Consider the following 25,511-nt stretch of genomic DNA (forward strand, 5'->3'; position numbering starts at 1 on the left):
TGCGATTTTTTTTATGCTTTTATTTTGAATGGAGCGAAAGGGGGGTGATTTAAACTTTTATTTTAATATATATATATATATATATATATATATATATATATATATATATATATATATATATATATATATATATATATATATATATATATATATATATATATATTTTGCATGCTTCAATAGTTTCCATGGGAGATTATAAGCTGCACTTGTCTGATCTCCTGTGCTACACATAGGTGATCATCAGATCGCCTGTGTGTAGCAGAATTGCTCACTTGCTGTGAGCGCCGACCACTGGTTCTGGTACTTTTATTGATATAAATGCTCACCTATTTGTTCTTCCAGAGTTGTAACTGCAGTTACATTCTTCTCTAAAGGAGTAGGGTACTAAAAGAGGAAAAAAAAGAAAATATTACTATTATTAATAGGTACAAGTCAGTCTTTATACAGTAGTAAATAACTTGCATATGCACTGACCTAGAATATGTGATGAGAAATTGTAGGGTACACGATATGGGTCACAGAATAAGATGAGCCTTTATTTTGGTAGTGACGGGCATGAGATAACATGAGTTTTTGGAATGGGTGAATTTACATTGCTCGCTATCTAGGTCCTGTCATCTCTAATCCAGGATCAGTTAACACTGATGCGACAATACAAGAATTTATAATGCTGGGGATAATGATGTCTTGCTGTGCTTTGTGCAGAATACACAAGTGTGTCTGAAAACGTATGTTTTTAGTTTACTCTGCTGATGCGGTGTGTAGTCGTCTCTCCAGAGACTAGAACAATACAGTCCCTGAAAAAAAGGACAATAAAGATGTCCAGGAGCAGCACTTGCTTGGCTGCTTTCTAATGTTCTGTATACCTGAGGGCATAGTCTGTGATGATTAATTGAGCTCTTTTTATAGAGAATCTGACAGCATCCTTGAAAACATGAAACAAACGACACATGGGAACAGGAGAAGCCATAAGTATCTGTTCTCATGGCAAGTATGTGACATGAGCAGGTAAGAGAGCCTCCATCTATAATCCTCACGGTGATTAATACTTACATCAACACAGCAGACAATATAAGCCACAGTCCAGAGATTTACTACTGTACATGTCACTTAGGCTGTGTTCACACTGCTGTCAATGGCTCCATGCATAGCCTCTGTTGGCTGTCCCTGCAGAACAGAAGCTATAATACAACCAGAAGGACCCTATTATTATTAATAATAAGTCTTGGAGCTCCATAAGGCACATGTAACATCCACCATGTAACGGATTTAGCAGAACCCCATGGTGTCCATTAAATGGAAACCAAGGGGCCAATGTGAACAAAGACATCCCTAGATCAATGTTATTTATTATCTTTCCTCCTCCAAAATGGTCTCTTTCTCCTTAAAGGGATTGTCTACTACTCTGACAACCCCTTCTCAACCTGTGTTTCCCCCAAGTAAAATAACACCACTTATACTTGCCTCCGAAGCTGGTGGCGTTCCAGCGGCGTCGGCAATAGCTCTCCCAGGATCGCATGACATTGCTTTACTTTCCCCGCCTGTGAGCAGCCAGCCAGTGAGAAGAGTGAAGCCAGCTCTGACTGACCGCAGGGATAGCATGACAATGTCACGCAATCTTGTTGGCCCCGTAGGAGAGTATAAATGCTGTTATTTTACTGGGGGGAAACTGGAATGGGTCCCAATTTGACATCAAATTGCATTACATGAAGATTTCACCTCTTGAGCTTGAAGGTGATGAAAATTCACAATATTTCAACACCAGCATAAAATCGAAGATCTGCATTTTCTCCAATTTGTTATTTTATTTTTTTTTTTTTGGATGTGGATTTTCAAAACGTGATCCATTAATACTGTAAATTGTTATAGATTTGCAGCATGAAATCAGCAAATTGCCTAAAAAGGTTATGCAATTTATTGCTATGACATTGCATTGTAGTTTTAAAAACAGTATGTAAAAAAAAAAAAAAAAAGAGTCTTGTTCTAGTATGAAAACTTTTTAAATTCTCTTTTTATTTATAGAAATATTTTTTTACCATAAAAAGAACAGGAAAAAAGGGGACAACTTAAGGGGTATTAGAACAGTGCAGGTTGTAGATGTAAACAGGAGCACGCCACACTTTAAGATTAGAGCAATTGCGATATTATACGAGTCTGTACCTTGTTGTGAGGTATATTAAAATTAGGACAATGAACAGTGATTCCCCAAGGGTCGAAGCAGACAGGTGGCACTGGGAGAGAATTAACACCCTGGCTAACTTCTCAGCTAAGTAATGAGCCTCTGTTAAAGCGCCAGGGGGGAGAGATCCTTTTTAAAGAGGAATGGTGTATATCTTCCCAGTACATCTAATGTATCTTTTGCAGCCATGCTTTTACAGATGAGATGTGGAAGGGGAGTAGTCTTTTGATCATTTAACGGGCTGAAGAGTTTATTTGAGGTTATAAAATGGGTTGCCAAGTTCTCCTTGCCTTGGGTAATGGACCAATATGGCTTTCAAAAAGTATTAATGAAGCAGAGAGATCTGGGGGCCTAACACAAATTTCTTTAGATGGGAGACAAAGGAGCCACAGAGAGGCTTGATGATGGCGTAATCCCACCAGTTGTGAGGACTCCCTTGGTACCATATCCCACATTGTAAATTTTGGTTATTTAGTATTGGTTTGAAATGAAGGAAATCTGGTGTCCTGTACTATTGGGTAATAGTCAGCTCAACTTCCGTAAAGACAGTGCTCAGCTCTTTCTAACAGCCAAGGATGAAGCTCCAGTTGATTGGTGAATTATATTAAAGGGAATCTGTCAGCAGGTTTTTGCTATGTAATATGACAGCAGCATGAGTTATGGACAGAGACCTGATTCCAGCGATGTATCACTTACTTTACTATGTGTGCAGCAGTTGAGATACAATCAGTTTTCCCTGTTGCAGATTTAGCAGAGCTCAGATGTTGAGCAGTGTATATCCTCGCCTATACCACAGCTTTTGCGTATATTGTATACTGAAAATGAGTATGCTGTAAGTATGTACACGCTTGCAGAAACACTTCCTGACATATTACCTGGAAAAGGGCCAAATAGGCCGAACCGTTGGATATATGGTTTTTCTGTTGCATGCTTTTTATCGGCTTAATTAAAAGACTTACAGCATACGCGTCATCAGTTTTCCATTTTTGTTCCTAAGGTTATTTTCTCATTTAGTTATTCCTATCCTTCTGAGCACTACAACTCTTTGATGGTGTGCAGTTTTCCTGACTTTTTCACTATTGTATAATGAGAGAAAACTGCTAATTAGTGCTGGGGGTGTGATTGGACTAGGATGCATGAGGCCAGTTGTCCTGCAGTGATAATCTCCTGCTGATAAAACACTGATTACATTGAAACAGCTAAACACAGCCCAGTAAGTGACAGATTGCTGTACTTATGGTCTCTGCTTCTTCATTATGGTGCTCACAGATTACATATTAAAAACCTACCGAAAGTTTCCCTTTAAAGAGGATGTCAGAATAATTTCTAGAGAAAAAAAAAGGTTTTTGTTTGGGTGAGGATTACATTTTTAATTTTTACTTAAAAAAACATGTTTACTTCTTAGTTTCTTTTAACATTCATTTTACCAAAGTTATAATTTTTTTTTTTTTAACCAAGGCTTATTTGGCTCGGGGTGGGGGAGGTGAGAGTGAAAAAACAAAACAAAAAACACACAAAACTAATATGCATTGCTTTTTATTGGAGACCTCTAGTCCTAACAGAATTTTTTTTTATAAGGAAAAAAACCAAAAAGTACCATATTTTTTGGACTATAAGACGTACTTTTTTCCTCCAAAATTTTGGAGAAAAATGTGTGGTGGGGTGCGTCTTATAGTCCAAAAATATATATACCATATAATCCGTGGCTGTGGATGGTGTGGAGGGGGAGCGGCGGCGGAGTGGGGAACAGGAGGCAGTAGCCAGACGCTGCATCCTACACTGTGCCTGCTCCTAAAGAAAATTAATATTCACTGTTCCGCACGCCCACATGGGGGTGGGGAGCAGTGAATATTCATTTTCCTTAATAGCGCGCACACTGTACCCGCAGCGCGGCTCCTACTGCGGCTCTGTGGTCATCTGTGCTCGCTATTAAAGACCATGAATATTCACTACAACCCACTCCCATGGGCGTGGGGAATATTGAATATTCATTCTCTTTAATAGCGGGCACACAGACCGCCGAGCCGCGCTGCGGGTACAGTGTGCGAGATATTAAGGTGAGTGAATGGTCACTGCTCACCACGTTCATAGTCCCGGTGTGGGGAGCAGTGACTATTCCGGCACAGCATCTCACAGTGTGAGGGTGCAAGGCAGTGACGTTAAAGAGGAATGAAGGGGGCCGTGCCGTGCATACCAGGATGGGGGGGTGAGGGGTGCCATGCATACCAGGATGGGGGGGGTGAGGGCCACATATAACAGGAAGAAGGGGGCATATATACCAGGTTGGGGGACATTACCCCTAGAACAGTGTCAGCAGCAAACCTCCTCCCCCTTAACAGTGCATCATGACCACATTTTTTGCTTAAATTTTTTTTCTCTATTTTCCACCTCTAAAACCTAGGTATATACATATTCACCATAAAATTTACATGTACCATACAATTATGCAAAAAAAACTTGAATAAAATAAGGCCTCAAATAATAAAGTAAATGTAAAAAGAGCAAATATATGAAAAAATGTAAAGGAATGCAGATACAGAAAACAAATTTATATGGGGCTAAACACAAACTATGTTTTGGCTGATCTTTTAGTTGTATAGGACAGAGATCTGAAATTTTTTGAATAACTGAAGGGCAGTAACCGTCACGATACAAAACAATAAAAAAAGCAAAAATATGTAATTCTGCAACAACAAAAAAAAAAATACACTAAGCAGAGCAGAAGACTTGAATCATGTGACACCAAAATTGCAACGTAAAGCTTTTACATCAAAGTAATGGTCACATTACTACACATAGCATTATGTTACAATGGGAGAATAGTGCCGAAAAACACTGAAAGTTGACATGCTGCATCCGGTCAAAACTGCAGCAGAGCGCAAAATACACAGCATGCGCAAGAGACTTCAAAAATCTCATTAATTATGCTGATCCTGTAAAACACTAAGTATTTTATGCACCAAACATGTTGCAATACCATCACGTGTGAACATATCCTTAGGGTATGTGCACACGATCAGTGTTCACTGCGGATTGGACCCAGCGCAAGTGCACTGTGTGCAATCCACAGTGACCAGATGTTACAGCATGGTGGATGAGATTTATACAAATCCCTTGCCCACTATGCGTCTGCGGCACACACCCGGAAACTGACATGCGGCACGTCTTTCCAGACCGCAGCATTTCAGCTTCTCCAGCGGGTAAGCATGCGGGCTTTCCCCATAGACCTAACCTCTATGGAGAAAGTCTGCATGTGAGAAAAAAAAAAAAGGGAGGCCAGCGCTCATTTGCATAATGAGAGGAAGCCGGAGGCGGATGAGCGGAAGCCAGAGGCGGCTTCTCCGCAGCGGACTTCACCTCTCAGTACACAGTGAGCACAGATGTAATCAGTTTCCGGCTAATTGATTAACAACCTGGGTGTGTGTAGGTTGTCAAAATGCAGTGGCGTCATTAGAGCTCCATTCACATTATAGCAAGTGGGGATTGTAGCTGCTCCCTGCACCGCCACTTTGACGTTAAGCACATGGAGGATATAGCTTAATTTTCTCCATGCAGCCGCTGCTCCAGTTAGACATGATTTAAATGCCATTTACCTCTAGATTACCCCTATATATGTTGGTAAATTGCATTTCTGGATGAGACAGTTTCCCTTACCTGCTCCAACTGCCACAGCTATGATCAGAGTAAATCTTATTTGTCTAGAATAAGCTCCCAACTTATTCATAGGCCTCGATCCTTTAAGAGTGGCATTCTGTACATCAGTCTTAAAGGAGTTTTCTCACAAACAAAAGTTAATTTTATTCACTAGATCTTGGAATAATAAGTTCCACAATTGGATATGATTAAAAAAAAAATGTTCCTGTTCTGAGATAATCTTATAAATGAGCCACTGCTGTGTGTTGTGCAATGACCATGTCTGACCGTACAGGAACATGGTCTGATCATTTGTCTCTGCCCAGGAGATGTGGTGTGGTATGATCAGACCATGTCCCTGCACAGTCAGACACAGCCATTACACAGTACACAGCAGGGGCACATTTATAAGATTATCTCAGCACAGGAACATTTTATTTAATCATATCCAATAGTGGAAATTATTATTCCAAGATCTAGTCAATAAAATTAACTTTTGTTCATGGGAAAAAGCTTTTAATTAGGAGGGCGCTGTAATAAAAAATGGGGAAGTCATCTAGAGGCGTGCACCTCTAATGAATGCAGAAAGCATCTTTTATTTGCAGTGTACCATGGTGAGAAGAGGAGCTGGCATATATTTCCGTCATAATTTATTGAAGTTACCATGAACTCGTTGGGCACGCTTGGCCTTGCCCTTTCATGAACAAGCTCTGCTCACTTTTCAAAAAGTTGCTGGAGCTGGCGGGTAGTGGTGTAAAGACTGGCAAAAACTGCTTGAGGATTTGTACCCTTACAAGTGTGCTGGTTTAATCTCTATATCAGCTCCATTATAGGAAGAGAAATTATAAAAAGTAATGGTAGTGCACATGTGGATAACCAACGGCACCCAACTGACTACTAACCGCTTCCATCACTTGACAATAGTACAAAGACAAAATAAAGCAGTTTAGTGCTGTGTCATTTTATCAGCCTCCAACGCAGACGTGAACAGAGCCCTAAACTAGGTCAAACACATTAACACATTCCTTCATAGTGTGGATTTTGAACACGATAGATCAGTGATGCACTAGGAAGGGCAGTAATCCTAAAGCTCTTCATGGCACTACACACATTCATGTATCCGACTATTAACTCTATTAACAGTAACTATTGCGCCATTCTGGCAAAAATAGTGTATGAATTACTGCAACGCTAGCAGAGGGTATTCTATTTGCACAGCAAACATGATTAAGATTGAAATTACATTTATATGCAAAAATACTCAAGGCCTCAAAATGATATACATCACTCATTCCTAAAAAATCCTTCACGAGATTAGTTTTAGCCGAATTTTGTTCCAGTTGCAATGGATACAGTGACACCTACTGGTCATAAGCGGGATAGCATTTTCTTCACTGAAGTTACCAGGCATCAGCTGAAGATGATGTAATGTATCATTTTAAATATACTGGAGACAAATGGAAGATGAAGTAAAAGGGATTGAGTGTTCAGGACACAAAAGAGGAAAAAAATGAATAAACCTCAAACCAATATTGTGTGCCATGACCATAATTTTAACAGCGACATATCTGAACGGCGAGATCTGCGCTCTGTTCTTCTGCTCTTGTCCGGTGTATAAGGACGGTATGTTATCAATAATATTTAGCACTGTTAGATTACAAATGCTGCTTCTACCCCCAATGAATGTTGGAATGGATGATTCCAGTCTTCAATGAGTAGCTGCAGCCATGGTGGAGGGACAGAGGATGGTACGGTGTTCTACTTTGTGAATAAGTGTAGTGCTTCCTCTAGAGTCTAGACCATACGTGTCAAACTACGACCCATAGGCCAAATCTGGCCTCCAGGGTTGTTATATATGGCCCTTGACACCAGAACTGACATCCCTTCTACATGGGGCCATTAATCTGTATGGAGGACTATGTGAGGCCCATTATACTGTATGGAGGACTATGTGGAGCCCATTATACTGTATGGAGGACTATGTGGAGCCCATTATACTGTATGGAGGACTATGTGGAGCCCATTATACTGTATGGAGGACTATGTGGAGCCCATTATACTGTATGGAGGACTATATGAGACCCATTATACTGTATGGAGGACTATATGAGACCCATTATACCGTATGGAGGACTATGTGGGGCCCATTATTCCGTATGGAGGACTATGTGGGGCCCATTATTCTGTATGGAGGACTATGTGGGGCCCATTATTCTGTATGGAGGACTATGTGGGGCCCATTATTCTGTATGGAGGACTATGTGGGGCCCATTATTCTGTATGGAGGACTATGTGGGGCCCATTATTCTGTATGGAGGACTATGTGGGGCCCATTATTCTGTATGGAGGACTATGTGGGGCCCATTATTCTGTATGGAGGACTATGTGGGGCCCATTATTCTGTATGGAGGACTATGTGGGGCCCATTATACTGTATGGAGGACTATATGAGGCCCATTATACTGTATGGAGGACTATATGAGGCCCATTATACTGTATACTGGTTGGCCGGCGACTTTGTCAAAGTTTTTCTTTCATTTTGGCCCTCTGTGTGCTTGAGTTTGACATCCCTGCTCTAGACTGTATTAAAATGACCTCTAGTTTGATTGCGGAGTTCACTTTTCTGTAATTCTCAATGCTGATGGTGAAGAAGATAATGTTTGCAGTAAGTGCAAAGTATAACAGTTCTTTCCCTGACATGTCTGAATGCTGAGGATTCTGCAGAGAGCTAAAATCTGCAACAAGTGCGAAGGATTTTATGACGTAATGGCCAAGTGCACACTTGGGCTACCTTTATACAACGCTGTGGGGAAGAAAAAACAGATCATGGGCTGGAGTTCGACTCACTTTAGGGGAGAAGCAAGCCATTCCAGAATTAGATCATCTTAGGAAGTTTCCCTACTAATTCAGGCAGTACGTGAGAGCATAGATATGACAGTTTAGCTGATTTTCCTATTCACAGGAAGCCCTTAAATCTGTGAGCAGAGTTTCATACCCCAAACTAATTATATGCACATGCAGTTCTTTCAAAGACAAGTCCAGAAATACCTTTATATGGCCTTTATGACCTCCATTACTGAGCAATCAGAGTTTGAATTAATATGCAAATGGGGCTAAATGGTACTACTGTAGATCTGAAGCCTCCGACACTGACACTCCAGATCCATCTCCTCTGCTTGAGTGACAGTCTTTATGCTGTGTAATTTCAGGCAGAGGAATTGTCAGTCAAGCAACAGGAGGTCAATTTGGGTGAAAAATGGAGCTGGAGTGACAGGAATCAGATCCGGCGTTCATAGCAGATGATTATTTTTGTAACACAAAGTAGGGCTGAAGCCCTGCTATGTGTAGCACGTCAGACAATCGCAGCTTCAAGTCTCGAAAACAGATTATTGAAGCAAGATAAAACTAGAAAAAAAGTTTTTAAAACTATAATAAAAAAAAAATTCAAATTACCCTTTCTTTCCCCCATTCAAAGAAAACAGACAAACAAAAAAAAATACACATTTGGTATCGCTGTGTTCAAAAATGTCCAATCTAAATTAATCTGATCGGTAAACGGCGTTGCAAGAAAAAAAAATAAAAAGGCCAGAACTACATTTTTTTTTGGTCGCCGCAACATTGCAATAAATGGCGATCAAAACATCGTATCTACCCCATAATAGTATAAAAAAAAACGTCAGCTCGGCATGCAAAAAATAATCCCTCAAACGGGGCCCCAGATCCTGAAAACTGGAGACGTTACAGGACTCGGAAAAATGGCTTTTTTTTTTTCTTTTTACAAAATTTTTGATTTTTTTTCACTACTTAAATAAAAATTAATCTGTACATGTTTGGTATCTGTCAACTCAATCACCTAGAAAATCATAGTGGAATGTCAGTTTTAGAATTTAGTAAACCTGTAAGAAAAAAAAAAAAACACAAAACTGTGGAATTGCGCTTTTTTTACTATTACATCACACATCCACATTGATGGAAAAATAAAAGTTACTGCTCTGGGAAGAAAGGGAGCAATAAACAAAAACAGAAAAGCCCAAGGTCGTGAAGGGGGAAAACAGACAAAACCCAATATAGAAACAAAATGAACATATACCCTGCTGTAAGTAAAAAGCAATAGTGCATCTAAATAGGATACTTAGTAAACACTGGTTTTGATTTAAAAAAAAGTGTAAAAACCATCCCATCAGCACGAAGGTGTACCCAGTCAGGAGGGACGGTCCTAACCTCTAATATTACAACCTTACCATGTGTCAAAAATTATCTCAATGTGAATAAGAGCCAAGCAGGATCAGGGCCCAATTATGGACACCCAGCAATAGGAAGCTTTTTAACGCCTTCATGACCAGGCCAAATTTTCCAATTCTGACCAATGTCACTTTCTGTTGTAATAACTCTGGAACATGTCAACAGATCCCAGTGATTCTGAGACTGTTTTTGATTTTGTACTTCATGATAGGGGTAAAATTTGTTCGATATGACTCACATTTATTTGTGGGGGAAAAGCAAAAAACAAAAACAGAAATTTGGCGAAAAATTTGTTATTTTTTAAACTTAATTTTTATGCCCTTAAATCAGAGATATGTCACACAAAAGAGTTAATACATAACATTTCCAACATGTCTACTTTACATCAGCACAATTTTTGAAACTTTTTTTGTCAGGAAGTTAGAAGGGTTAAAAGTTGACCAGCGATTTCTCATTTTTCCAATAAAGTTTACAAAACCATTTTTTTATTTTTTTTATTTATTTATTTATTTTAAAAAGGGACCACATCATATTTGAGATGACTGAGGGGTCTATATGACAGAAAATACCCAAAAAGTGACACCATTCTAAAAACTGCACCCCTCAAAACCAAATTCAAAAAGTTTATTAACCCTTCAGGTCCTACAGAAATTAATGGAATGAAAAAATTATTAACTTTTTCACAAAAAAATTTACTTTAGACCCACATTTTCTATTTTCACAAGGGTAACAGGAGAATATGGACCCCAAAATTTGTTGTGCAATTTCTTCTGAGTACGCCGATACCCCATATTTGGTGGAAAACTACTGTTTGGGCGCATGGCAGGGCAAGAGCAACATTTGACTTTTTGAATGCAAAATTGGCTGGAATCAAGAGCAGAAGCCATGTCGCCTTTGGAAAGCCCCATAATGTGCCTAAACAGTGGCAGAACAGCAGAACCCCCCCCATAAGAGACCCCATCTTACAAACTACACCTCTCAGTTAATGCATCTAGTCGTGCTGTGATTATATTGACACCACATGTGCCTCACTGTATTTTATACCACTGGGCGGTGAAGAATGAATGATTACATTTTTACCACTAAAATGTTTTAGCCCCAAATTTTTAGATTTTTCTAAGGGCTAGTAGGAAAAAATGAACCTCAATTTGTTGTAAAAAATTTCTCCCGAGTGCAACAATATCCTACATGTAATTGGGAAATGCTTTCCAGGCACAGTGCAAAGCTCAGAAGGAATGGAGAGTCATATTATAGTACAGATTTTACTGTTATGGATAGTGGGTGACATGACCCTGCTTAGGCACATGGCAAGACTCGGGAGGGACAGAGCATTATTACGCTGAGCACTTACTTTGGGATTTCCCATCTAAGGCCGGAGTCACACTACCGTATAACACGGCCGAGTACTATGGGGCAGGGCAGATCAGTGATTATTTTCTCATGCCGATTCAGCATGAGAGAATAATTGCATCATGCTGCAATTTGCAGCGAGACTCTACTCACACGCACCCATACAAGTTTATGGGTGCGAGGGAAACATTGGACTGCACTCTCATTTCAGTTCAGTGCAGTCCGATACGCGGCGAGTCAGGCCACAAAGGAGATGGCGAAATGACTTTCTCCGTCTCCTCTGCAGCTGTGCTCCGCTCCTTTCATGCAAGAGAATCGCAGCACAGTAGCATGACACTCGGCTCCTGCTAGCAGCATGACACTCGGCTCCTGCTAGCAGCATGACACTCGGCTCCTGCTAGCAGCAGAGCAGGAGGCGAGGGTCATTAGCATATTGCATCTGATGCTCTTGGCCTATATCTCTGAGTGATGTGATTCAGATGAACCCCCTGAGGGATCCATTCACTATGAGGCAGCAGAGTTACTCTGACCTCCATTTGGCCTCTGTTCAGCGGTGTCTTTTTCAGAAGTGTACAAAACTGTGGCAGACCTCGCTTCTATGCATGACAAAAAAAAAAAAAAGCTTTTTGCACTGACATACTTTGAGAGCTATAATTTTTCAATATTTCGGCTGACAGTCATGTGATGATTTGATTCTTGCGGGACGAGTTGACTTTTTATTGGTACCATTTTCCAATTTTTGGGATGCAGAATAAACAAAACCAGCAATTCAGGATCTTATTTATTTTTTTTAATGCTGTTCCGTTTGTGGTAAAATTGATAAGACAGCTTTATTCTTCGGGTCAGTACAAATACAGCAGTACCACATTTATAATTTTTTTTAGGTTTTGGCGCTTTTACACAAATTATTTTACAGAGAAAAGTATTATTTTTGCATTGCTTTATTCTGAGAGCTATAACCTTTTATTTTTCTGCTGACTGTGCTGCATGGGCTTGTTTTTTGCTGGACAAGATGACGTTTTCAGGGATACCATTTTTCTTTACAATCCACTTTTTATTTGGCGGGGTCACCATGGCAGCGATTGGGCCCCCACGATGACACTGATCGGAGGGCAGAGGGAGCCCCCTCAGTCTCCCTGTCTTATAACTGGCAGTGAGTGCGGGGTGTCAGGTATGATATTAGCTGAACATCCGGTGGCTATCATGCGCTCGCACAGCTTCTGTGTGTGCAAAATCGCCAGAATGTACCCAGTACGAACAAGGTCGGAAAGGGGTTAAACATAATGCCCAGCTCAAAAAAAGGAAGGCCACTTAGTAAACACTGTTTTTGAGAAAAGTGTTTGCCAAGTACCCCATGTTATTTATATGCATTACAGCAGGGTATAGCTTCATTTTGTTTCTATCTTAGGTTTTGTCTGTTTAATGGCCAGTGTGAACATGCTCCTACAGATTGCATGTGTACCAATTTATACTCCAGTTCATTTCTTTCGGTTTTGCTTTAGGTACTTACACTCAGCGCAGATAAGGGTATGGCTTCCCTTTCTTTCAGGTGGACATTACGTTTATATAGCTTCCCATTGCTGGTTATTATATTCAGGTCCCAGTCCTGTTCAGCCCTTAGTAGTCACATTGAGGTCATGTTTGATACATGGTAAAGTTTTAATACTTGAGGTTAGGACCATCCCGACTGGGTACACCTTGTTGCTAGTGGGATGGCTTTTATGCTTTTTTAGATCAAAAACCTGATGTTATTTATATGCGCTGTTACGTTTTTGTTTTTTTTACTTACAGCAGGGTATATGTTCATTCTGTTTCGCTTAGGTTTTTAAGCCTCATTTGCATGCCAATTCAAATCAATAATTTTGTAGTAACGGAGGATCAGACTGACCATTCTTGACTTCAAATTTGTTTATAATTTTCTTGTAGACAAAACATTACTTCACACCATCCGTACCATTCCGAATATTGCAGGACACTAGGTCAGTGATAGAGATGCAATGAAAGCTACTGTGCAGGGACATTGCATCACAAAAAAAACACTTGCACACAGGCCTTCTAAATAACCATTTGACTATAGTCCTATTTAGCTAGTTTCACATTTTTGTAAAAACCTTAAACCATAAATGTAAAATAAAAAAAATGCAACATGCAGTGCAATTATTTCCAGGGAAGTCCTGTAACACATGAAGAAAACCGAATGGACCACATTACAGTCAATGGCATCCTTCATACACCACTGGTGCCGGTCATGCAATACATCAGATCTAGAACGGTCCTCACAGAGCAGAAGAACAAAAAATGCAATTACATATGTGAACCCAATAGTGTATTAGGCTGTGTGCCCACAATGCGTTTAAGCGTTTCCGCAGCAGCAAAAACACTGCAGAAACACATGGTAGAAGGCCTGCCATGTTCCCCAATGATAATCCGCATGTGCTGTGCACATGATGCAGAAATTTCCGCTGCGGATTATCATTGCGGAAAAAAACCCAGCACTACCAATTATTTTGCGGAAGCGCTGCATTTTCGCCGCCATTGACTTGCATTAGAACGCATGTATTCAGCTTCACTAGATAAGCACATGCGGAATACATGCGTTCAATGTGCGTACCCAGGTGTGGAGGACAGGAGACTCTCCTCCGGACTCGGGTACCATAGAAAACTGTAAAAAAAAAAAGAATAAAATAAAAAATAAATGTTATGCTTACCTTCTGATGGCCCACGGTGCGCTCGTCCTCCCTTGCCGGCAGATCGCGATGGACTGGAGGACCTGCGCTGACGTCATAGTCATGTGACGGCAGGTCCTTCAGTGTACTGCGATCTGCCGGCAGCCAGGACGGAGCGAAGCAAGACTCTGGGGGCCATCAGAAGGTAAGTATAGATTTATTTTTTTATTTTTAAACATTCTTTAGGTCACAGTATATAAAGCCATGCTTGTTGCATGTATTTATATAGTGTGACCAAGTTGACAAGCACTTTCCAAGTGATGCTAAAATCGCTTGGAAAGCACTTGTCAACCAGCAAGCGGAAATGCATGTGAAGAACGCTTCACATCCGCATGTCCCTGGCAGGAAAAACTCATGTACAATCTGCATGTACAATCCGCATGTACAATCCGCATGTGTTTTTTTCTGCCAGGGAGATGCAGAAACGCTCAGGAAAAATCCAGAGCATTTCTGCATCGTGGGCACATAGCCCAATAGTTATGTTTATGGAAAAGTCTCTTTAGATGTTTACATTTTTTTAAATAAAATCTTGATGTAACCATTTTAGAGTGGTGGGATAGTCCGTTTTCTTGCACTGCAAGAGGCCTAGGATGGTAACAAAAAAAAAGGGTAACAAAAAAGGATAAAACTCTAGTATCTTCCCTGTTGCTCTCTGTTCTTTGGGGAATGGGACTGTACGTCATTTTCTGAGGACTGCCACAGTCAGTGACAGCTCACCTTCATAGGTGTGTATAAAACATGTTTGTGAAAAAACAGTACCGATGTCAGTGTTTTCCATCAGTGTGCCATCAGTGTTTTTCTGGTATGGATAAAGAAAGAATTAAATGACAAAAGCTTCTCCTATACTTGGGTATGTCTTTTTTACCTTTTTAAAAGTTAGCAGTGTAAAAGAGAGGCTTATAAAGGATCAGAAAACCCCTTAAATAAATGTAATCCTCTCTAGCTGCTCAACAGTTCCAATAGCCAAAAGTGTTATATTAAGCATAAGCAAGGCGGGATGGTAATGCTTGAGTCTCAACATCACTTGCTCAGCATTTTGGCAATCTTGTCAGCCCCTTGACTAGCTGTTACCACATAAAATTAGATCACTTATCTAAGGTTTGTCTAAGGGCTTCTAAACAACAAAATCAACTAACAGTTTCTGATCCTGCTGTAAGAGAACAGTAAATGGCAGAACATTAGTTCTTGTCTCCATTACAACACATAGAAAGGCACTTACACTAATGTCAATGTTTAGAGATGGATTACTGGGGCATTGTGTGCCTGCTGTAATTTGTATTGGCAGTTCTTCCATATAGTGGGCTCTCTTCCCACTGCTACGAGTGTTACAGGAAAAAAGTGCAGCTTTTAACTGGATTGCTGCAGAAAGTTCCCCCGTTGAAGGTCTGAAAATAATGGTCCAGGGATCATGCAATTGGGAGAGTTTCTGCTGCAGTTATTTGCAGGATGCCGTTATCACATGGAGAAAATTAAGTACTTCACAGGAGATGGTGATAATGTATCTCAGCAGGAGAATCACTGCTGTCTTCCAAACTCCACAATCTCCTTCTCCATTATCTGCTGACATTTATTTTAGTACTCATGAAAACTAAAAACACAGTTAAATGGATGGTTCACCCCCAAAATTTTACTACACAGTAGTTCTCCAAAATGATCTGTGTGTTGTCAGGTACATCAAAGGAGAGCTGGCACCTCACATTCCCGTCAGAGTGCTCTGTTGCTCTTCTAGCACCCTTTTGATTTTTAGCTTGTATGCGAGGGATCCGACAAGTAGGCATGGCATGCCGACTGGCTCAGACAGGACTTTGCCGGAATACATTTACTCTTGAAGAACAGGAGGGTATAAGATTGGCCAGTCACCTGCACACATGTAGAAGTTTCCGAAGTGCTTACACAGTATACAGTAGTTTTAAAAAGGTGTAGAAAGGCAAGCAGGCACCTGTCATACACCACTGTGTTTTTTCTTCTAACTTGATAGAATAGCAGAGCATACTAAAGGACGTGTCCTTCCTTATAGGCAAGGGTGCAATAAGCATAGTCGCAGAGATAGCCACTGGGCCGACGCCAGAGCCAACTTCAAGTGGATGTGCATCCTCGAAAGCACATTCAGCCAAAGTGTATTGCGGCGCAGGGGTGCGGGGCAATACACACTGCCGGCCAGTCAGCATCTAACATCGGCATGCACGTGAATGCATGGCAGTGATGTCATGCGCTCCCATCATTTGCACACTGAAGTCAGCTGCCGGCTTCAGAAGAGGACGCCAAGCGCCTCGGGGGAGCAGAGGGAAGGTGAGCAAAATCATTTATTTTTTTTATGCATTAAAGAACAGCAGGGCAGAATTAGGGACATATACCAAAATGGGGGTTATATATGGCAGGAAGGGGCCCAGGATGAGGGACAAATCCTGGGCATCATCCTTGCATATGTGTCATTTATCCTGGGCCTTATCCTGGTATGTAAACGGACACGTATACCAGGATGGGGAACATATATACCAGAATATTCCCCATCCTGGGCACAAACAGTGGGGAAAATAAGTATTTGATACACTGCCGATTTTGCAAGTCAACAACGACCCATCTTCAATGCTCTTACTGAGGGAAGGAGGCTATTGGCCGCAATCTCATATGTGACCCCATCCATCCTTCCTTTAATACGGTGCAGTTGTCCTGTCACCTTTGTAAAAAAGCATCCCCAAAGTGTGAGGTTTCCCCCACCATGCTTCACGGTTGGAGCGGTGTTCTCATCCTTCTTCCTCCAAGCACAGCGAGTGGAGTTGATACAAAAAAGTTCTACTTTGGTCTCATCTGACCACATGACCTTCTCCCATGCCTCCTCTGGATCATCCAGATGGTTATTGGTGAACTTCAAACGGGCCTGGACCTGTGCTGGCGTGAGCAGGGGGATCTTGCGTGCCCTGCAGGATATTAATCCATGACTGCGTAGTGTGTTACTAACGGTAATGTTGGAGACTCTGGTCCCAGCTCTCTTCAGGTCATTGACCAGGTCCTCTTGTGTAGTTCTGGGCTGATTCCTGACCTCTCTCAGAATCAAGCTTACCCCAAGAAGCAAGATCTTGCATGGAGCCCTAGACCGAAGAAGATTGACAGTCATCTTGTGTTTCTTCCATGTTCTAATAATTGTGCTAACAGTTGCTGTCTTCTCACCAAGCTGCTTGCCTATTGTCCTGTAGCCCATCACAGCCTTGTGCAGGTCTACAATTTTGTCCCTGGTGTCCTTAGATAGCTCTTTGGTCTTGGCCATGATGGAGAGGTTGGAGTGTTATTGACTGTGTGGACAGGTGTCTTTTATACAGGTAATGAGTGCAGAGTAGAAGGGCTTCTTAAAGAAAAACTAACAGGTCTGTGAGAGTCAGCATTCTTGCTAGTTGGTAGGTGATCAAATTATTTATTTCATGCAATAATATGCAATTTAATTATTTAAAAATCATACAATGTGATTTTTTGTTTTTTATTTTTAGATTCTGTCTCTCACAGTTGAAATGTCTATGATAAAAATTACAGACCTCTCCATTCTTGGTAGGTGAGAAAACTTGAAAATTCGGCAAAGTAGCAAATGCTTATTTTCCCCACTATATCAGGATGGATCCAGGGTGCGGGACATATGTACCAGGAAGTTACTCAGGATAGGGGACATTACTACATAATGGGGGAAGAGAGGCAACTCATGTCTTTACAGGATTTAGAACGCTACAAGGGCCACACATCTGACCAACATGTAGAGGCGGTGTGTGTGTGTATGTGTGTGTGTGTGTGTGTGTGTGTGTGTGTGTGTGTGTGTGTGTCCCAGGTCCAAATTTTGCACTGCGGCCCATCGAACTCTAGCTTCGCCACTGCTTATAGGGCTTGTCCCGTCTTCATTCTTCATGAGTGCATTGATCCCTAGACTCCGGACTACCGTTTTGCTTCCTGAAGATTGACAGTTCAGACCAGCAGTATGGTTGTGCGGCTGGCATAAATTGTGCACTCTTCCATGCTGCAAGCAGAAGCAGAATTATTGTAGTGCAGTGATCTGGCGGGATCCGGCATTCAGGCCAGCTTTAACCCATTTAATTTCCGTTTTTTGTGTTTTAGCCCCCCCCCCCCCCTTCTTCCAAGAGCCATAACTCTTATTTTTCTGTCCACATAGACAAATGAGGGCTTGTTTTTTTGCAGGACGAGTTGTATTGTACTTTTGAATGACACCGTTCATTTTACCACATACTGGAAAACGGAAAAAAAAAATCCAAGAAGAGATGTGAAGAAAAAAAAAGCAAATATGACATTGTTTTTACTGTGTACATTGTGTGGCAAAAATTACCTTGCAATGATTCTGTTCATCCACAAGATTATGGCGATACCAAACATGTCCAGTTTTGGGGGGGGGGGTTTTACCGCTAAAATAATAAATCAAAAGTTTGAGAAAAAAAAAAATTGGGGGGATTGTGTCACCATTTTCTGAGACCTGTAAAGTTTTCATTTTTAGGTCACTGGAGTTGTGTGGCGCTTATTTTTTGCAAGGGGAAGACTACATTTTTATTGATACTATTTGGGATAGATATGACGTCTTGATCGTTTGATACAGCATTTTTTGTGGTATTGAGGAGACCAAAAAAAAAAAAAGTACTTCTATGGCGTTCTTGAATTTATTTATTTTTATTAATCCTTACTTTTAATGGGGGGGAGAGGGAATGATTTGAACTTATGTTTTTTTCATATTTTTTTTTTTAAAAAGATGAGAGACTGATGCCTTACCATTGCACTATACATTCAAGTGATAGCAGCTGGCAGCTTTTCTTGTCTTATGAGATCAACCATGAAAATACTCAGGGTGACAAAAAGTCATTGTGATTCAGATTCTGATGTTTGAAGAAAGTCACACATCAGACTCGCACATCAAAATCAAACATCATTTGAATTTGGCTTGCTTGCAGTCTGTGCATAAGTCCCAATGAGTTTTAGACAAGTTTGCACTGAAAATCATAACCAAATAGAACTCCTAGGTTTTCACAACAGAGTTTATAGCTCAGTGGTTGGTGCACTGGTTTTGGGACACAGAATTTTGGGTTCAAGTCCCATCAGCGAACAGTTTTTTTTTTTTATTACAGTTGTAAAAGTCACTCGTCAGAATCAGTTCTCAGACAGGGTATTTAGCCTCAAACGGACATCATTCTGATGTTTGATTTTGATATCTGATCATGTCCTAAAATGGACACTGTACTATCAGTGATAAATTTACTGTAGCACAGATTCATCTCAGCTAAAATTCTAGACCCTTAGACCAGGAATAGGACATTTCATAACTTTCCCAGATTGTTATGAAAAATAATATTCCCCACAAACTGCATTGAACTACTGTACCCAATTTATTATATATTTTAGGAGTCAGACCATTTTATACCGACTCCACCAAAATAGGCTCCGATTCCACGACGCTGACTCCACAGCCCTGGCTGTTCATGCCGATATCTGAGTTTGACTGCGGCATTTCATAGATTAACAATCAAGGTCAGTGCTTACCTGCCGAGTATGGGTCGAACTAACCCCGTAAGCCCGCTTCAGATTTGCACCGTAATAAAAAAAAAAAACACACCAGCAAAAAAGGGCAACAGTGTTTACCTACCCAGATCTTAGAACTAATGCACTACCAGGATGCAGCAAACCCATATGTTAAAGAAGGCAGCAACACAGGTGCAAAATACTGATGAGACAATCACTCTCAGCCTACCAGTTCATGGAGGTTTGCTTAGTATTGAAACTGCACACCAAAAAGGCTTGTATAGGGTACTGTTCACACGAGTAGTGCACCGTGTCTGGCTTACAGCCTATTCGTGATGCCCATACTAATCGATTAGGCGGGCTGTCCAGTAGTATCCAAGCGCACCCTATGATGACAGACACTCTAGTTTACAATGCCAGCACTGATGGGCCTGGCTGCAACCTGAAATAAAGTACAAAAATACATATATACACATATTATAGCCAAAATAACGATTTGTACATGAATGGCGGATGACATGAAGGGGTTAAACAGTAACCATAGTTTAAATTTTAATATCATTATCACTTACACTACTGATTTATAAGAAACTATGTAATAGAGAAATCTGCTTCTTTCTCCTCCTGGACTGATCATTCATTCTCAAAATTATCATTCCCAGGTACAATAGAATCCGTATTCAGTGAAGACACATTTTTACATTACTGAGATGAGATGGCAGTTAGGACCAGTATGATTCACTAGAAATAGGAGGAGGGAGCATCTCTCCTCCCTGTTACATAGGAGATTACAATTGCTACTGATAAGATTCTCTCTCAGTAATGTAAAAATCTGTCTTTACCGAATACCGATTTTGCCCGTTGTAAGGCAGCACTAGACATCATAATGGGGGATACTCGCTGCACCGGGTAAATCAAAGCACACCAGCAATGTCCTTCCGGTATTTCACAATGCTGCAGTTTATTATTGCACTTCAAAAACCGCAGTTCACACATATAAAGTCCACGAGCCTTTCCAGTGGCAGCTATGCCCACTTGGCTCCAGGTAAACTATAACACTTGGCTTCAGCAAACGATAACAATGTCCATATAAAGTACCGCTTTTACCTTTTGCAGGGTCTTAACGGTTCCAGGTTTAGTTTGCCACCACTTTCACTTTTAGGCTTCCCAGGTGGGGGTCTCCAGCTCTCGTACCTTCGAAGGCTACTGGTATGTTTTCACTCACATCCAGTCTGCGCCTTTCAGGACTCTTGTATGCCATGCCGGCTCTCCCTCAAAAGGTCACTGGCATCCACGCACAGGATCCAGGCTTGACCTTTCAGGCTGCCAGGCTTCACTCTCGGCCTCACACTAACGGTGTCCCGCACACATGGGGAACAGGCCTCATGCCTCTCACAGAACACACCTGTCTCCCATCAAGCAGGGTTTATATATGCATCCCGTGCGCACACACACACACATACTGACAGGACCTTGCTGATGTCACAGTCATGTGATCAGACAGACATTCTGTGCGTGCAGGACCTGTGCTATGTTCACAGTCATGTGACCAGTCACCTGAGGGGGAAGGTACATGGTCAGGAAAAACACATCCTGGACCATTACCGTAATGCCAGCAAGTCGCTGCATTACACCGTGTATTAAGAATTTTCAAAGAGGATGATCAGTCCGGGCAGAAAAAGAAGATTTCTCCAATAAGATATATTACAACATTGCTTATTTTCGTGTGCCCCATTGATTTATGCAATAAAAATTAAAACAATGGTTACTCTTTAATCCAGGGGTCTCAAACTCGGCTGGGTATATGGGCCGCACATGGAAAAAATTTGAATTTGGGGGGCCGCATTCTTTGTTCAATGTGACATTTTTAATGATACCATTTTTTTTGTATACACCTTTTGAACATTTTTGCCGTGTTTATTTTTTTATGGCTTGGGTCGTTATGGATGTGGCGATAATAAACGTGCACTTTTTTGTGTTTACTTTAGTTTACATATAAAACAGCATTTTTAGTGCCCAATATTTTTTCATGCTTTATTTTATTTTTTATTTTTTTTACAATTTTATTTCCCCCAATTGGCCACATACAGTAATATTGTCTTACAATTAGCATCATATAGTAATAATGGAAAACATCTTGTAGTAATGTTCCCCATCCAAGTCCCCATCTTGTACTAATGTGCCCCATCCAGGTCCCCATCCTGTGGCTATGTGCCCCATCCAGGTCCCCATCCTGTGGCAACGTTCCCCATCCTGGCGCCCATCTTGTACTAATGTGCCTCATCCAGGTCCCCATCTTGTGGCTATGTGCCCCATCCAGGTCCCCATCTTGTGGCTATGTGCCCCATCCAGGTCCCCATCTTGTGGCTATGTGCCCCATCCAGGTCCCCATCTTGTGGCTATGTGCCCCATCTTGTGGCTCTGTGCCCCATCCAGGTCCCCATCTTGTGGCTATGTGCCCCATCCAGGTGCACATCTTGTGGCTATGTGCCCCATCCAGGTCCCCATCTTGTGGCTATGTGCCCCATCCAGGTCTCCATCTTGTGGCTATGTGCCCCATCCAGGTCCCCTCTTGTGGCTCTGTGCCCCATCCAGGTCCCTATCTTGTGGCTCTGTGCCCCATCCAGGTCCCCTCTTGTGGCTCTGTGCCCCATCCAGGTCCCCATCTTGTGGCTCTGTGCCCCATCCAGGTCCCCTCTTGTGGCTATGTGCCCCCTGTGCTGTTCTTCACACACATAAAATAGAAAAAAAAAAAGATGATTCTCACCTGTCCTCCGTTCCCTCGGCGGCCTTCCTGCAGATGTGGCCCGCAGGCACCACAGAGTCCGACCCCTTGACGATCCCGACCTGGTCCAGGAGGAGCCGCCGACAGCAGCGCTGCATTGCCGCACAGAGACTGTCTCCCAGCACTGCATTTTCAATGTCAGCCGCCGGCCAATCAGAGGCCAGCAGCTGACATCTGCATATGGCAATGACGTCATACTCGCTGCGCCGACACGCAGATATCAGCTGCTGGCCTCTGATTGGTCAGCGGCTGGCATTGGAAATGCAGTGCTGGGAAACAGTCTCTGTGTGGCAATTCAGCGCTGCTGTCAGCGGCTCCTCCTGGACCAGGTCGGGATCGTCAAGGGGTCTGTGCCTGCGGGCCGCATAAAGCAGCCTCAGGGGCCGCATGCGGCCCGCGGGCCGCGTGTTTGAGACCCCTGCTTTAATCCCTTAATGACAAAGCCAAATTTTTCAATTCTGACCAGTGTCCTTTTATGTGGTAATAACTCTAGAACACTTTAATGGATCCCATTGACTGAGACTGTTTTTCGTGACATATTGTACTTCATGATAGTGGTAAAATATATTAGATATGACTGGTGTTTATTTGTGAAATAAATGGAAATGTCAAAAATTTTGAAAATTCTGCAGTTTTCAAACTTTGAATTCTTATGCCCTTAAATCAGAGAGAGATATCACACAAAATAGTTAATAAATAACATTTACCACATGTCTACTTTACATACAATTTACAGCACAATTTTTCAAACAATTTTTTTTTGGTAGGAAATTCTAAGGATTAAAATGTGACCACATCACATTTGAAGTGACTAAGGGTCTACATGACAGAAAACACCCAAATGGGATACCATTCTAAAAACGGCACCAGTCAAGGTGCTCAAAACCACATTCAAGAAGTTTAATAACCCTTCAGGTGTTTCACAGGTATTTTTGGAATGTGGAAAAAAAAACAATGAACTTTTTTTTTTTTTCCTCCACAAAAATTTTACTTCAGACCCAATTTTTTTTTTTTTTTTGCAAGGGTACCAGGAAAAAAATGGACCCCAAAATTTGTTGTGCAATTTCTCCTGAGCATGCAGATACCCCATATGTGGGGGAAAAAACACTTTTGGGCACATGGCAGGGCTCAGAAGGGAAGGAGTGCGGTTTGACTTTTTGAATGCAAGATTGGCTGGAATCAAGAGCCATTTTGTGAAATCCTCAACAAGTGACCCCATTTTGGAAACTACACCCCTTAAGGATTTTATCCATGGGTATAGTGAGCATTTCAATCCCACAAATACGACAGAATTTGATAACATTACGATGTCATATTGATATATTTTTTTTTTTTTTCTTCACAAAAATCTTGCTTTAGCCCCAAATTTCTCACTTTTTCCAGAGGCAACACTGAAAAGTGGTCCCCACAATGTGTTACCCACTTTCTTACAAGCGCGGCGATAGCCAATATGTAGTCAAAAAGTTCTGATAGGACAAATAGCAGGGCTCGGAACAGAAGTGGCACAATGTAAATTTTGGAACACAAATTTTGCTCTATTTGGAATATATGGTCATATTTGCAGAGCCTGTGTGGTTCAAGAGCAACAGAAATCCCCCATATATGTCTTTTGTAAATTATACCCTCTAACGCAGAGGTCCCCAACCGCCGGTCCGCGGACCAGGACCGGGCCGTTGGGGTTTTTCAGCCGGTCCGCGGGGAGAGGGGGCCCCTCCAGCCGGGCCGCCATCAGGGCATGACTGCCCTGACTCCAGTATGGGGCCCGGCCGGTAGGAGCCCCCTCGGAGCCCCCCTCTTGTGCGTCTCTCTCCTCATGGGGCCCCCGGCCGCATGCTAAGCGCCGGGTCCGGGACATCTTAGCGCTGCGCTGCTGCGGCAGCACCTTCATGATTCCCCTGACTTCCGGTCATGTGACGGCGCCGTCACATGGCCGGAAGTCAGGAGAACCTGGTGTCAGCGATTTGGACGAGCGCCAGGATTCTGCAGGGATCGCAAGTAAGTATAACAAGTTTTATTTTTTTTTAAATACAATTAACTAGGAGTGGGGGGAATGGGAGATCCACATGGGGGGGAGGGGAGAGATGAGAGATGCACGGGGGGGGTGGATGAGAGATGCACGGGGGGGGTGGATGAGAGATGCACGGGGGGGGTGGATGAGAGATGCACGGGGGGGGTGGATGAGAGATGCACGGGGGGGGTGGATGAGAGATGCACGGGGGGGGGTGGATGAGAGATGCACGGGGGGGGTGGATGAGAGATGCACGGGGGGGTGGATGAGAGATGCACGGGGGGGTGGATGAGAGATGCACGGGGGGGTGGATGAGAGATGCACGGGGGGGTGGATGAGAGATGCACGGGGGGGTGGATGAGAGATGCACGGGGGGGTGGATGAGAGATGCACGGGGGGGTGGATGAGAGATGCACGGGGGGGTGGATGAGAGATGCACGGGGGGGTGGATGAGAGATGCACGGGGGGGTGGATGAGAGATGCACGGGGGGGTGGATGAGAGATGCACGGGGGGGTGGATGAGAGATGCACGGGGGGGTGGATGAGAGATGCACGGGGGGGTGGATGAGAGATGCACGGGGGGGTGGATGAGAGATGCACGGGGGGGTGGATGAGAGATGCACGGGGGGGTGGATGAGAGATGCACGGGGGGGTGGATGAGAGATGCACGGGGGGGTGGATGAGAGATGCACGGGGGGGTGGATGAGAGATGCACGGGGGGTGGATGAGAGATGCACGGGGGGGTGGATGAGAGATGCACGGGGGGGTGGATGAGAGATGCACGGGGGGGTGGATGAGAGATGCACGGGGGGGTGGATGAGAGATGCACGGGGGGGTGGATGAGAGATGCACGGGGGGGTGGATGAGAGATGCACGGGGGGTGGATGAGAGATGCACGGGGGGTGGATGAGAGATGCACGGGGGGTGGATGAGAGATGCACGGGGGGTGGATGAGAGATGCACGGGGGGTGGATGAGAGATGCACGGGGGGTGGATGAGAGATGCACGGGGGGTGGATGAGAGATGCACGGGGGGTGGATGAGAGATGCACGGGGGGTGGATGAGAGATGCACGGGGGGTGGATGAGAG

The 25,511-nt window shown here is 42.7% G+C and overlaps 1 protein-coding gene across 2 annotated transcripts in view; it reads right to left on the reverse strand.

The window, feature by feature from the left end:
- The window catches only part of PRELID2 (PRELI domain containing 2), a 136,042-nt gene that overhangs the window by 70,703 nt on the left and 39,828 nt on the right, over positions 1-25,511 (reverse strand). For both annotated transcript variants that reach the window (XM_073651275.1, XM_073651274.1), the window contains exon 2: positions 327-384. In XM_073651275.1, the coding sequence (XP_073507376.1) occupies positions 327-384 (58 nt within the window). The remainder of the gene's footprint in view (positions 1-326; positions 385-25,511) is intronic.

The sequence above is a fragment of the Phyllobates terribilis genome, unplaced genomic scaffold (assembly GCF_046119375.1).
Source record: "Phyllobates terribilis strain yellow unplaced genomic scaffold, ASM4611937v1 Scaffold_11__3_contigs__length_659146591, whole genome shotgun sequence".
In the NCBI taxonomy this organism is placed as follows: Eukaryota; Metazoa; Chordata; class Amphibia; order Anura; family Dendrobatidae; genus Phyllobates; species Phyllobates terribilis.